Consider the following 15508-nt stretch of genomic DNA (forward strand, 5'->3'; position numbering starts at 1 on the left):
ACCCGCGCCCCCCGCGTCCCCATCCCCGCTCAGCCATGGGGCTGCTGCTGCTGCCCCTCCTGCTCGGCGTTCTGCTGCTCCATGCGGTCCCCACACCTGCACAGATGTGAGTTACACCCCATCCCCCCCCTCATGAGACCCCCCCCCCCCGTGGGACCCCCCCCGTGGGACCCCCCCTGTGGGACACCCCCCCCGTGGGACCCTCCCCCCGTGGGACCCCCCCCTTGGGACCCCACCGCGTGGGACCCCCCCCCCGTGGACCCCCCCCTGTGGGACCCCCCCCCCGTGGGACCCTCCCTCTGTGGGACTCCCCCCGTGGGACCCCTCCCCCCGTGGGATCTCCCCCCTGTGGGACCCCCTCCGTGAGACCCCCCCCCCGTGCGACCCCCCCCTGTGGGGCCCCCCCCCCGTAGGACCCCCCCCCGTGGGACCCCCCCGTGGGACCCCCTCATCTCTGCATCTCCCGAACTCATAGGACCCCCATCCTGAGACCCCCCCCCTGTGGGACCCCACCGCGTGGGACCCCCCCCCTGTGGGACCCCCTCCATGTGGGACCCCCTCTGTGGGACCCCCCCCCCTTGGGACCCCCCCTGTGGGACCCCATCCCCCCCCATGGGACCCCCCCTGTGGGACCCCCCCCCCCGTGGGACCCCCCCCCGTGGGACCCCCCCCCCGTGGGACCCCCTCATATCTGAATCTCCCGAACTCATAGGACCCCCATCCTGAGACCCCCCCCCCCCGTGGGACCCCCCCTGTGGGACCCCCTCCATGTGGGACCCCCTCCGTGAGACCCCCCCCCCGTGCGACCCCCCCCTGTGGGACCCCCCCCCCCGTAGGACCTCCCCCTGTGGGACCCCCCCGTGGGGCCCCCTCATCTCTGCATCTCCCGAACTCATAGGACCCCCATCCTGAGAACCCCCCCCTGTGGGACTCCCCCCCGTGGGACCCTCCCCCCCGTGGGACCCCCCCCAGTGGGACCCCCCCTGTGAGACCCCCCACCTGTGGGACCCCCCCCGTGGGACCCCCCCCGTGGGCCCCCCCCCCGTGGGACCCTCCCTCTGTGGGACCCCCCTTGTGGGACCCCCCCCCCGTGGGACCCCCTCATCTCTGCATCTCCCGAACTCATAGGACCCCCATCCTGAGACCCCACCCCTGTGGGACCCCCCCCCCCGTGGGACCCCCCCCCCGTGGGAACCCCCCCCCCGTGGGACCCCCTCATCTCTGCATCTCCCGAACTCATAGGACCCCCATCCTGAGACCCCCCCCGTGGGACACCCCCCCGTGGGACCCCCCCTGTGGGCCCCCCCCCCATGGGACCCCCACCGTGGGACCCTCCCCCCTATGGGACCCCCTCCATGTGGGACCCCCTCCGTGGGACCGCCCCCCCGTGGGACCCCCCCCCGTGGGATCCCCCCCGTGGGACCCCTCCCCGTGGGACCCCCCCTACCCATACGACCCTCACCCCATAGGATCCCCTTATTCATGAGACCCTTCCTACCCACAGGGCGCCCTCACCCCATAGGACCCCCACACCCGTGGGATCTCCCCCACACAGTACCCCCTACCCCCACTGAACCCCCCCCACCCATATGGATCCCCCATATGGCCGCATCCCTTCATCCTCAATAAGACCCTCCCATGTACAGGACCCCATAACCCAGGACTCTCATCCCTATTTGTGTGACCCCCCCCCCCCCAAATTCAGAATCCCCACCCCAGATGGAACCCCCCTCACACACTTTTTGGGACCCCGCTCCCATCCCAGGGGTAGATTTATAGGGCTGCAGTGGTGCCTATAGGGGTACAGTGGGGGTTTATGGGGCTGTGATTGGGGGTTATGGGGCTGTGATGGGGGTTATGGGGGTTACAAAGAGGTTCATAGGGTTTCAGTGGTGTCTGTAGGGGTGTAATGGGGGTTATAACAGAGCAATGGGGGTCACAGGGATGCAGTGGGGTCATAGGGTGCAATGGGGGGTCAGAGGAGTGCAGTGGGATTTATGGGACTGCAGTGGGTTTTATAGGGGTGCGATGGGGGTTATAGGGGTGCAAAGGGCATCATAGGGCTGCAGTGGGGGTCATAGGGCTGCAGTGGGGGTTAAAGGGGAACAAGGGATGTTGTGGGGTGCAGTAGGGCTGCAACAGGGTCATAGGGCTGCAGTGGGGGTTATAGGGGTACAAGGGATGTTGTGGGGTGCAGTGGGGGTGCAGTAGGGCTGCAGTGGGGGTTATAGGGCTGCAGTGGGGGCTATAGGGGTACAAGGAATGTCGTGGGGTGAAATGGGGGTGCAATAGGGCTGCAGTGGGGGTCATAGGGCTGCAATGGGGGATATAGGGGTACAAGGGTTGTCGTGGGGTGCAGTGGGGGTGCAATAGGGCTGCAACAGGGTTATAGGGCTGCAGTGGGGGTTATAGGGGTACGAGGGATGTCGTGGGGTGCAGTGGGGGTGCAATAGGGCTGCAGTGGGGGTCATAGGGCTGCAGTGGGGGATATAGGGGTACAAGGGATGTCGTGGGGTGCAGTGGGGGTGCAGTAGGGCTGCAACAGGGTTATACGGCTGCAGTGGGGGTTATAGGGGTACGAGGGATGTCGTGGGGTGCAGTGAGGGTGCAGTAGGGCTGCAACAGAGTTATAGGGCTGCAGTGGGGGTTATAGGGTTGCAGTGGAGGTCATAGGGCTGCAGTGTAGGATTTGGGGTGCCATCAGCCCATGGAGCAGAACGAGGGCATTCTGGGATGCTATGGGTTCCCAGGGAGGTTTGGGGCCGATTCGGGGCGCCGTTTTGGGGCAGATCACGGGGTGCTTCCATCGGAGATTTGGGGCCGGGGCGCGTCCCCCGTTGCCACGCAGTGACCCCACAGGGTGACCATGGTGACCCCGGCGGTGCTGCGGTTGGACACGGACGAGAAGGTGGTGTTGGAGGCTCCGGGTCTGTCCGCCCCCACCGAGGCCAACATCCTGGTGCAGGATTTCCCCCAAAAGCGCAAAGTCCTCTTCCAGGTCCGCAAGCAGCTCAACCCCGCAGAGGGGATGATGGCCATCGCCACCGTCAAGGTGTGTCCCCACCCCGTGTCACCCAACCCCAACCCCAACCCCAACCCCAATCCCAACCTCAGCTCGAATCCCAATCCCAACCTTGACGTTAACCTTGACCTTAAACTTAGCCCTAACTTTAACCCTAACCCTGATGCTAACCCTAACCCTAACCTTAACCCCAGCCCTAAATCTAACCCCAATCCCAACCCGATAACTCCAACCTTAACCTTAACCCTAACCCTAAACCTAACCCTACCCCTAACCTAACCCTAACCCTAAACTTAACCCCAGCCCTAAATCTAACCCCAATCCCAACCCGATAACTCCAACCTTAACCTTAACCCTAACCCTAAACTTAACCCTACCCCTAACCTAACCCTAACCCTAACCTTAACCCCAGCCCTAAATCTAACCCCAACCCCAACCCTATAACTCCAACCTTAACCTTAACCTTAACCCTAAAACTAACCCTGATGCTAACCCCACCCCTAACCTAACCCTAACCCTAACCTTAACCTCAGCCCTAAATCTAACCCAAATCCCAACCCGATAACTCCAACCTTAACCTTAACCCTAACCTTAACCTTAACCCCAGCCCTAAATCTAACCCCAACCCCAACCCTATAACTCCAACCTTAACCTTAACCCTAACCCTATAACCCCAACTTTAAATCTATAATTTATATAACCCCAGCCCTGTAATCCCAACCCTTACCCCAACCCTGACCCTATGACCCCAATCCCACCTCTATAACCCCAACCCCAACCCCAACCTCAGCTCGAATCCCAATCCCAACCTTGACGTTAACCTTGACCTTAAACTTAACCCTAACTTTAACCCTAACCCTAAACCTAACCCTGATGCTAACCCTACCCCTAACCTAACCCTAACCTTAACCCCAGCCCTAAATCTAACCCCAACCCCAACCCTATAACTCCAACCTTAACCTTAACCCTAACCCTATAACCCCAACTTTAAATCTATAATCCCTAACTCTACTCTAACTCTAACCTAACTCTACAACCCCAATCCCGACCCTATAACCCCAACCCTATCCCTATAACGCCAACTCTAACCTTATAACCTCAACCAGATAGCCTACAACTCCAACACCAACCTCAGACTAACCCTAACCCTATAACCCCAACCCCAACCCTATAACCCCAACCCCAGCCCTGTAATCCCAACGCTTAACCCAACCCTGACCCTATGACCCCAATCCCACCTCTATAACCCCAAACCCAACCCTATAACCCAACCCTAACTCTATCATCCAAACCATGTAATCCCAACCCTAACCCTACAACCCCAACAACTCTACAACCCCAACTCTGACCATATAACCCCAACCCTAAACTTAAACCCCAACACCAACCTCTGCACTAACCCTAACCCTACAACCCCAATGCCAGTCCTACATCCCCAACCCTATAACCCAACCCTTAACCCTATAATCCCAGCCCTATAATCCCAATCCCAACCCTAAAACCCAACCGTAACCCTATTATCCCAACCCTAACCCCAACCCTGTAGCCCCAACCAGATAACCTAAACCCCAACCTTATAGTCCAACCCCAACCCTATCATCCCAATCTTAACTCCAACCCCCACCCTAACCCTACAACCCCAATCACAACCCCATAACCCAACCCCAGCCCCAACTCTAACCCCAAACCTCATTGCTCCATACCAGGGAGGGCTCAATCCCATATGAGACAGTGAAGAATCTCTGTGGGACCTGTGGCGATGGGGGGGGGGGGCAGCCATAAAGGGTCCATGGGGACTTTCACCATGAGATTGGGGACTGTCACCTTGGGGTCTTTGGGGACAGCCCTGTTGGTGTCATTAGGGCTGGTCACTTTGGGGTCTGTGGGGACAGCCCTGTTGGTGTCATTAGGGCTGGTCACTTTGGGGTCTTTGGGGACAGCCCTGTTGGTGTCATTAGGACTGGTCACTTTGGGGTCTTTGGGGACAGTCCCCATCAGCCTCTTGGGGACTCTTAGGGACGGTCACCTTAGGATTGAGGAACCCCAGCGCTCATGGGGACAATCACCTCGGGGTCTTCGGGGACGGCCATTTGGGGTCCTTGGGGTCTGTGGGGCCGGTCACTTTGGGGTCTTTGAGGACTGCCCCACGGTGTCCCCATCCCGGTCCCCTGACCGCGGGTGCCCCCCGTTGTCCCCTGTCCCTACAGGTGCCGGTGAAGCTGCTGCCGCCGGTGGTGGGGAAGCACTTTGTCTCGGTGGTGGCGCGGGTGGGACAGGTGACCCTGGAGAAGGTGCTGTTGGTGTCACTGCAGAGCGGCCACATCTTCCTGCAGACCGACAAACCCATCTACACCCCCGGCTCCACCGGTGTGTCCCGGGCTGCTGGCTTTAGGATTTTGGGGACCGTCCTCTTTGTGCCCCTTCTTCAGGGCTCAGGAGCCGTTCCGGGACACCCCCATGAGGTTCCCAGTGGGGTCCAAGACCTGTTTGGGGTCATCCTCTCTATGCCCCCTACGGAGGTCCAGAATTCGTTTTGGGATCTTCCACTCACATCCTCACCGTGGTTCAGCACCCGCGCTGGGACATACTGGGGTTCAGAATCCATTTTGGGGCCTTCCCATGGTGTTCCCATCGGGATCCAGTGCTCACACGGGGACATCTTGGAGTCCAGAACCCACTTGAGGACGTCCCTACGATGTCTCCGTTGACATTCAGGGTCCATTTGGGGCCATCCTCTTCATGATCCCTACTGGTTTTCAGGACCCGTTTTGGAATCTCCCCACGGTGATCCATGGGGAGATCCCGTTTTGGAATCTCCCATTGGTGTCCAATACCCACATGGGGATACAGTGGGATCCAGGACCCATCCTGGGACCTTCCCATGAGGTTCCCAGTTGGGTCCAGCACCCATGTTGGGACACTGTGGGTTCAGAATCCATTCTGGGACCTCACCATGGGACTCCCATTGAGATCCAGGACCCATTTTGGGACCTTCCCATGATGTCCCCATCGGGGTCCAGAGCTCACGTGGGGACATATTGGGCTTCAGAACCCATTTTGGAACATCCCTATGATGTCCCCATTGGGGTCCAGGACCTGTTTGGAGTCATCCTCTCTATGCCCCCTACGGAGGTCCAGAATTCATTTTGGGATCTTCCATTGATGCCCCCATTGAGGTCCTGCACCTACATGGGGAAATATTGGGGTCCAGGACCCCATTTGGGGACCTTCCCCTGATGTCCCCATTGGGTTCCAGCACCCACATGGGGACCTATTGGAGTCCAAGACCCATTCAGGGGCCATCCCCTCTATGCCCTCCGTTATGGTCCAGAATTCTTTTTGGGATCTCCTCCTGATGTCCCCGTGATGCCCCTATGATGCCCCCATGATGTCCCCACCACGTCCCCTTTGTCCCCCCCCCAGTGCTCTGCCGTCTCTTCGCCCTCAGCCACTTCATGCAGCCTCTGCTGAAGACGGTGATCGTGGAGGTCAAGGTGAGCGAGGCGGTGACACGGGGAGGAGGTGACGTGGGGACGGTGCCACCCACCCCCTCATTCCCACCCGCCCCGCGTCCCCACAGACACCCGACAACGTCATCATCAAGCAAGTGCCCGTGTCCTCCCCCATGAGGAATGGGATCTTCTCCATCAACCACAACCTGCCGGAGGTGGTCAGGTGGGCGCCACCTCCCAGGGTGGGACATCCTGTCTCTGTCCCCGTCCCCATCCCCATCCCTGTCCCCTCACCCCGTCCCCATCCCTGTCCCCTCACCCTGTCCCCATCCCTGTCCCCTCACCCCATCCCCACCCTTTCCAGCCTGGGGACATGGACTATCACGGCCAAATTTGAAGACTCGCAGGACCAGGTCTTCAGCACACAATTTGAAGTCAAGGAATACGGTACGGTGGGGTGGGGGTCTCCGGACGGGTGTGTTCCTCCACCCCAAACCCACCGATCCCTCGTGCCCCATCCTGGACCCACGGAGTGCCCCTTCCGCAGTGCTGCCGAGCTTTGAGGTCACCCTGGACCCGCAGGAGAAGTTCCTCTACATTGACCGGCAGGAGGATTTCCGGGTGACCATCACAGCCAGGTGGGGTGGGCGCCCCAACACTACTTGGTTTGGGGTCGGGGTGGGGGGTCACGATGGGGAGGACGGTCCTATTCCACCTGTGTGTGATATAGCCAGGGATGGAGGGCCTGGGGATGCGGGGTGAGGGGGATTTGGGGTGACGGCGATGAGGGCAATGAGGACATGGGGTGGTGGGGATGAGGGTCATCAACCTCAGGACTTGGGGTGGTGGGGATTTGGGGTGTTGAGGACATGGAGTGGTGGGAGTTATGGGGTGGTAGGGATAAAGGCAGGGGGTTGTGGGGATCTGGGGTGATGAGGACACGGGACGGTGGGGATTTGGGATGATAGAGATGAGAGCGGGGAGAGGATAGAATTGGGGGCGATGAGGACATGTGGGGGTGGAGGTTGGAGATGGTGGGGGTTTGGGGTGTTGGGGATGAGGGTGATGAGGACATGGGGTGGTGAGGATTTGGGATGGTAGAGATGAAGGCGGGGGGTGGATGAAATTTGGGGTGATGAGGACGTGTGGTGGTGGAGGATCGGGGCGGTGGGAATTTGGAGTGATGAGGACGTGGGTCGGTGGGGCTTTGGGGTGATGAGGACGTGTGGTGGTGGAGGATTAGAGCGGCGTGGATTTGGGGTGATGAGAGGATGGGGTGGTGGAATTTGGGATGACGAGGACACAGGGTGGTGGGGAGGCAGGGCTGCGTGAGTGCGGGGTGTGGGCACATTGGGTGACAGTGATACGGATGCGATGGGGACAGCGGATGCTGGCGACGTGGGGACAGGCAAAGATGGGGACACGATGTGACGGTGACAGCAGCGATGTGTCCCCAGGTACCTGTATGGGAAGAATCTGCAGGGGACCGCCTTCGTCCTCTTCGGTGTGGTGGTGGACGACGAGAAAAAGACCATCCCCCAGTCCCTGCAGCGCGTCAAGGTGGCCCTGTCCCCATCCCCTGTCCCCATCCCCTATCCCCGTCCCCTGTCCCTATCCCCTGTCCCCGTCCCCTGTCTCCATCCCCTGTCCCCATCCCCTGTCCCCGTCCCCTCTCCCCGTCCCCTGTCCCCGTCCCCTGTCCCCAACCCCTGTTCCCATCCCCTATCCCAGTCCCCTGTCCCCATCCCCTGTCCCCATCCCCTATCCCCGTCCCCTGTCCCCGTCCCCTGTCCCCATCCCCTGTCCCCATCCCCTGTCCCCGTCCCCTGTCCCCGTCCCCTGTCCCCATCCCCTGTCCCCGTCCCCTGTCCCCGTCCCCTGTCTCCATCCCCTGTCCCCATCCCCTGTCCCCGTCCCCTCTCCCCGTCCCCTGTCCCCGTCCCCTGTCCCCATCCCCTGTCCCCATCCCCTATTCCCGTCCCCTGTCCCCGTCCCCTGTCCCCATCCCCTGTCCCCATCCCCTATCCCCGTCCCCTGTCCCCATCCCCTCTCCCCATCCCCTATCCCCGTCCCCTGTCCCCGTCCCCTGTCCCTGTCCCCTCTCCCCATCCCCTATCCCCGTCCCCTGTCCCCGTCCCCTGTCCCCGTCCCCTCTCCCCATCCCCTATCCCCGTCCCCTGTCTCCGTCTCCTGTCCCCATCCCCTCTCCCCATCCCCTCTCCCTATCCCCTCTCCCCGTCCCCTGTCCCCGTCCCCATCCCCATGGCTGTCCCCTGTCCCACTGACCTGTGCTGCAGGTGACCGATGGGGACGGGGAGGCCGTGCTGCCCATGGCCATGCTGCGGCAGCGCTTCGCCAACCTCCAGGAGCTGGTGGGACACTCTCTCTACGTCACCGTCACCGTCCTCACCGAGTCAGGTGTGCGGGGGGACTTGGGGACGGGGACAGAGGGACGCGTCTGGCTTCGTGTCACAGCCCTCGGTGCACTGGGATGGTCTGGGGATATGTGGGGATGAATGGGAGCACAGAGGGTCCTAGGTGGATGGGCCCAGTAGGGACATGTGGATCTGGGATGGGGACGGGGAGGTACGGGGACGAGGACATGTGGGGCTGTGGACTGCAGAAATAAGGAAAGATGGGGATGAAGGTGGCGCGGATGGGGACAGTCGGGGCTATCCACAGTTGGGCAGGGGAGCACTGGGGGTCCAGGAGCCCTGTCCTGGCACTGGGTGACATCGCTGTCCCCACGGCCACTGCAGGCAGTGACATGGTGGAGGCACAGCGCAGCGGCATCCGCATAGTGACGTCCCCATACACCATCCACTTCACCCACACCCCCAAGTACTTCAAGCCAGGGATGCCCTTCGATCTGACGGTAATGGCACATGGATGGGGACCGGAACGGGGATGGGGACGGGGACAGGGATGGGAGGATGGTGGTGACAATCTAGGGCCCTCTGGCACCAGAGTCTTCTGAATGGGGATGGGGGAATCCCATGGGGTTGTCTGCCCCCGTGTCATGTCCTGGATGGCACCTGGTGTCTGTCCCCACACCACATCCTTGTGTCACCTCCCCTGTGCTGTGTCCCCAGGCTAAGCCATGTCCCCGTGCCATTTTCCTGTGCCACGTCCCTATGGCGTGTCCCCACGCCACGTCCCTGTGTCACAACCCCACTGTGAGCCATGTCCCCATGTCACGTCCCTGTGCCACGTCCCCACGGCGTGTCCCCGTGCCATGTCCTTGTGCCACATCCGCACTGAATGTCCCCATACCACGCAGCGTCCCATGCCATACTGCATCCTCCACAGGTTTATGTCACCAACCCCGATAATTCCCCGGCTCCGCGCATCCCCGTCAAGGCCGACAACTTCCAGGGCCTCGTCTCCACGCAGCGAGATGGCACAGCCAAGCTGGTCCTCAACATGCCAGCCAACAAGAACTCCGTCCCCATCACTGTGAGTAGGGACAGGGACAGGGAAAGGGGACCTGGGTGGCCTCGGGTCTGGGATGGAGCGGGATATCCAGGGTGAGCCATGATGGCCGGAGTCAGGGAGACCAGGATGGTGACAACAATCAAGGGGGTCCAAACCCCCAAACGGCCAGCACAGAGGGAAGCGGGGTGTCCAAAGTGGCCAAGGTGGCTGAGATGAGCAGAATGGCCGAGGACAAGAGCGGCGGAGTTGGGGTGGCAGGATGACTAGGTCACCCATGGTGGCCAAGACCTCCATAGTGGCCAAGACCCCCACGGTGGCTGAGAACTCCACGGTGGTCGTTATCTATGGTAGATGAGACCTTACTGACAACCAAGATGTCTGTGGGGGCCAAATCACCCGTGGTATCCAAGGCCTTCATGGTGACCAAGTCATTTATGGTAGTCAAGACCTTCATAGTGGCCCAAAAATACATGATGACCAAATCACCCGTGATGATCAATTATCCATAGCAGCCAATACCTCCATAGTGGCTGAGACCTCCATGGTAGCCAAGACTTCCGTGGCAGCCACAATCTCCATAGTGGCTGAGACCTCCGTGGTGGCAAAGTCACCAATGGCAGCCAAGGCCTTCACGGTGGCCATGTCATTAATGGCAGCCAAGGCCTTCATGGTGGCCAAGTCATTAATGGCAGCCAAGGCCTTCAAAGTGGCCAAGACCTCCACAGTGGCCAAATCATCCATGGAAATCAAGACATACATGGCAGCCACGGTTTCCAGGGTGGCTGAGGCTTCCAAGGTGAACAAGTAACTCATGACAGCCAAGACCTTCATGGTTGCCAAGACCTCCATGGCGGCCACATCATCCATGATGGCCAAGACTTCCACGGTGGCCAAGTCACTCATGGCGACCAAGACCTCCGTGGTGGTCAAGACCCCTCTGGAGACCCCTGCCCAGGTTCATACCTCTCCCCATTGACACCGTGCCTCCCGTGCTGCAGGTGAGGACAGACCAGAAGGATCTGCCCCCGGAGCGCCAGGCCTCGCGGCAGATAGTGGCCGAGGCGTATCAAAGCCAGGGGAACTCTGGCAACTACCTTCACCTGGCAGTGGGTGCCAGCCAGGTGCAGCCCGGGGACAACCTCCCCATCAACTTCCATCTCAAGAGCAACAGAGATGACGTCCGCAAATCCGTTTCCTACTTCACCTACCTGGTGAGCACACACGACTTCTGCCACCCCCCGACACCATCCCAGGGATTGGGGTGCCCAGGAAACCCACCCGCTCGGCCTTTTCTTGCCCACTGCAGATCCTGAGCAAGGGGCACATTGTCCACGTGGGACGGCAGCCAAGGGAAGGTGACCAGAGCCTGGTCACGATGTCGCTTCCCGTGACGGCCAACCTCATCCCTTCCTTCCGTATCGTGGCCTACTACCACGTGAAGCCTGGTGAGATCATTGCTGACTCCGTCTGGGTCGATGTCAAGGACACCTGCATGGGCAGTGTAAGCGTGTCCCCATCATGGATGGGGGGAGGGGGAGATCAGTGGGGCACTGATTGGCCCTTGGGAGGCGTCCAGTTGGCTCTCAGAGGGGATCACGTGGTGCTTGAGTTACTCCTTGTGGGGCTTGGGTGCCCCCTGGGGGACTCAAGGGGTCCTTGGGCAGTTTGAGTGGCCCAGAGGAGGGCTTGCAGGTCCTTGGGGACTTGGATAGCCCTTGAGGAACTTGAGTGGCCCAGTGGAAATTTGAGTGGCCCACCGGGGACTTGCAGGTCCATCAGAGCTTGGATAGCCCTTGGGGAACTTGAGTGATCCAATGGGAATCTTGGCCTGATGAGGGGCTTGCAGGTCCTTGGGGGCTTGGGTAGCCCTTGGGGAACTTGAGTGATCCAATGGGTTCTTGGGTGGACCAAAAGGTGATTTGGGTGTCCTTTTTACCTGGAAATCCCCGGTGGAACTTGAATGACCCAATGAGTGACTCGAGTGTCCCCGTGGGCTTGGGTGTCCTTGAGGACCTGGATGGCCCTTGGGGAATTTGAATGGCCCAGTATAAAATTGAGTGGCCCAATGGGCCTTGAGGATCTCAGGTGTTCTTTGAGACTATTGGATATCTTGGAGGGCACGTGAGCATCTTTTGGGGAACTGGGTGCTGCTGGGCAGTCTGAGTGTCCCTGGAAGGGCTAAGTGTCTTTGAGGAGCCCATAGGATATTTAGGGGGCCTTTGAGAGGAGTGGGTGGCTCACGATGGTTTGGATGGTCCATGGGGGAATCAGGTGACCCATGCAGGGTTTGGGTCTTCCAGAAAGGCTTGAATGTCTTTGAGGTGTCCTATGCAGAGCTTGGGTAGCCCACGGGTGCCTTGGGCATCTCATGAGTGCTTTGGATGGTCCACGGGTGGCTCAGGTGGCCCACCGGGACAGAGCTGTTGGTTGTCCAGGAGTCCAACAGCCCTTGGGGGCACCAATGGGGCACCTCGTAGGGCTGGTGGGGGCTTTTTGCACTCCCCACAGCCCCAACCTTGCCGTGTCCCTGGCAGCTGGTGGTGAGGGGAGCGTCGGAGGCTGACAATCGTGTGCATGAGCCAAGGACCCCCATGCGGCTGCACATCGAGGGCGACCACAAAGCCCACGTGGGGCTGGTGGCTGTGGACAAGGCTGTCTATGTCCTCAACAAGAACAAACTCACTCAGAGTAAGGTGGGAGCTCCAGTTCTACCCTCCGCTGTCCCTTAGCATCCCCCAGTGACAGGAGGATCTTTCACGGTCGTCCCTTTGCTGGCCACAGGTGTGGGACACAGTGGAGAACAGCGACATCGGCTGCACGCCGGGCAGTGGGAGGAACCACGTGGGGGTCTTCGCCGATGCCGGCCTCAGCCTGACTTCAAACGTGAACATCAACACGGAGCAGAGAAGTGGTGGGTGACACGATGGGAATGAGAACGGCCCGGGTGACACCGGAGGGGTGGGACATACCGAGTGTGGGGATGCGACGTCCTCAGCAGTGGTGGAGTTGTGTCAGCACGGGGATGGAACCCACGGGTGACACCGCAGGGAGGGGGCTGTGACACCTCAGGGGTGGAGATGTGGCCCTGGGGTGTGGGATGTGACACCTGGATCCTGACCAAAGCCACCTTTGTCCCCAGAGGTCCAGTGTGCAAAGCCTGCAAAACGCAAGCGCCGCTCCGTGAAGCTCATCAAGCACAAGGGCACCAAGAGTAGGTAGCGCCGGGAACACCAACACGTCTTGGGTCCTCAGGGGCACCACGCTGTCCCATCGCTCGAGATGCTGGATTGTCCCACGTCCCGAGGGACACCAGAGCGCCCCACATCCCCGATGGCCTCAGGCCTGGGGCCACGAGGTCGGATGCCATCGGGGCGTTTTGGTGCTGGCAGTGGCCGAGTACAGCGACAAGAACCTGCGCAAGTGCTGTGAGGACGGCATGAAGGAAAACCTGATGGGCTACAGCTGCGAGAAACGGGCCACCTACGTCCTCGATGGCAAAGCCTGCACCGAAGCCTTCCTCAGCTGCTGCCTCTACATCAAGGGCATCCGCGACGAGGAGCGCGAGCTGCAATACGAGCTGGCTCGAAGCAAGTGCTGGGAGCAGCGGGGTGACAGCAGGGAGGGATGGACAGGAAGAGCTTGGGAAATGCTTGGATGGATGTTAAGAGAAGAGTGGGTGATGCTTGGGTGACGCTTGCGTGTATCTTGGGAACGCCTGGGCAAAAGTTGGGTGAAGCGGGAGCAAAGCTCACGTGAAGTTTGGGGGAAGCTTCAGTGAACTGTGGTCAATGCACGAGTGGTCTTGTGCATATCTTGGGAGATGTTTGGGCAGTGGTTGGGTGATGCTGGCGCAAAGGTTGGGCAGGGATGGCCCAGCAATTGGGAGATCGTGGGGCAAAGTTTAGGTGATGCTCGCACAAAGGTTGGGTGACGTTCGGGCAAAGATTGGGTGATGCTCTGGGGAAGCTTCAGTGAGGTGTGATCAATGCATGAGTGATGCTTGCACGTATCTTGGGAGATGTTTGGGCAAAGGTTGGATGAAGCATGAGTGAAGCTCATGTGAAGCTTAAGAGGGGCTCGGTTGATATTTAGGCAATGCCGAGGCAAAGACTGGGCAACACTCAGGTGAAAGTTGGGTTGTGCCTGGATAATGCTTGGCTGACACACGGATGGTGCTGGGGATGATTCGGGCACCATCCAACGGGTGGGATCCCATGGACACGGATGTGGTTGAGAGGGCTGTTGCCATCCCTAGGTGAGGTGGATGACGCCTTCCTGAGTGATGAAGACATCACCTCACGGAGCCTCTTTCCAGAGAGCTGGCTATGGCAGGTGGAGGAGCTGACAGAACCACCCAACGAACAGGGGTGAGCCCAACGTCATTGTTCCAGTAGAGGTGCCACTGCCACCCTGGCCTGAGGATACCCATCGCCCCATGTCTCAGTGTGGGGATCCAAGATCTCCTACCCAACGCGCTCTGGACCCCAACAAGCCCAAAATCGGGACAAGCCATCACTCCCTCAGTCTATATGAGGTCAACATATGGCACACTTGGTCTTGGGACCAACTGACTCCTTAGTCCAGCTCCATGGCCACCCACACCCCACGGTCCAGCTACGGGACAAGCTATAACCATCCTGGTCCAGTTTGGTGGCTGTTTTACACCCCTCTGTCCAGGTGTGGTGCCAATTCTAACCCCTTTGGTGGTTTGCATCCCCTCCAGCATCTCCATGAAGACGCTGCCCATATACCTGAAAGACTCCATCACCACCTGGGAGGTCCTGGCTGTCAGTATCTCTGAGAACAAGGGTAGGTGATGGAGGAGGAAGAGGGTCCTGGGAAAAGACTCACTCAAACCTTGGGGGTGGACTCTGGGACTTGAGGGACCCCCAGAATCCGGAGGGGTTAACTTGGGGAGTGAGGGGTCTCCAAAATGTGAGAAAGATTTGTAACTCCGGAGAGGTATTCCAAACTTTGGGGACGTCTACGGGACTTCAGGGGTCACGCAAACCTTGAAGGAACTCTGAGACTTGAGAGATCTCCTAAAGCCTTGGGGAAGTCTCCGGCACCACAAAGGGCCAATTCAGCTCATAATCCCGAACCCGCTTTCCTGGGTCCCACCCTACAGGTCTGTGCGTGGCCGACCCCTATGAGATTACGGTGATGAAGGAGTTCTTCATTGACCTGCGCCTGCCCTACTCGGCAGTGAGGAACGAGCAGGTGGAGGTCCGCGCCATTCTCTACAACTACTGGACGAACAAGATCAAGGTTGGTGCCTCACTCCAGCAGTTGTGAGGGATCTGTGGCTGCCTGAACCCAATGTCTCTCTGCATCCCCAGGTGCGCGTGGAGCTGATGTACAACCCAGCCCTGTGCAGCGCATCCACCACCAAGACGCGCTACCAGCAGATCTTCCAACTGGAACCTCAGTCGTCGCACGCCGTGCCCTTCGTCATCGTGCCCCTGCAGCTGGGGCAGCATGACGTCGAGGTGAAGGCAGCTGTCTGGAACAGCTTTGTGTCTGATGGCGTCAAGAAGAAGCTCAGAGTGGTGGTGAGTAGTCCTTGCTGCCACCTCGGTCGTCAGATGTCCCCAGCTCC

At 59.9% G+C, this 15508-nt stretch overlaps 1 protein-coding gene across 1 annotated transcript in view; it reads left to right on the forward strand.

Annotated features, from left to right (window-relative positions):
* Positions 1–15508, forward strand: part of C3 (complement component 3) — a 27255-nt gene continuing 11747 nt past the window's right edge. Inside the window, 21 exon segments of the mRNA NM_001396143.1 lie at positions 1–106; positions 2860–3052; positions 5230–5389; positions 6446–6516; positions 6603–6697; positions 6839–6921; positions 7022–7112; positions 7932–8034; positions 8772–8892; positions 9234–9349; positions 9784–9930; positions 10908–11120; positions 11216–11410; positions 12444–12602; positions 12691–12820; positions 13049–13120; positions 13299–13496; positions 14165–14276; positions 14633–14718; positions 15038–15177; positions 15249–15461. Of these exon segments, the coding sequence (NP_001383072.1) occupies positions 36–106; positions 2860–3052; positions 5230–5389; positions 6446–6516; positions 6603–6697; positions 6839–6921; positions 7022–7112; positions 7932–8034; positions 8772–8892; positions 9234–9349; positions 9784–9930; positions 10908–11120; positions 11216–11410; positions 12444–12602; positions 12691–12820; positions 13049–13120; positions 13299–13496; positions 14165–14276; positions 14633–14718; positions 15038–15177; positions 15249–15461 (2769 nt within the window). The 5' untranslated portion in view covers positions 1–35.

This window comes from Gallus gallus, chromosome 30 (assembly GCF_016699485.2).
Source record: "Gallus gallus isolate bGalGal1 chromosome 30, bGalGal1.mat.broiler.GRCg7b, whole genome shotgun sequence".
Classification (NCBI taxonomy): Eukaryota; Metazoa; Chordata; class Aves; order Galliformes; family Phasianidae; genus Gallus; species Gallus gallus.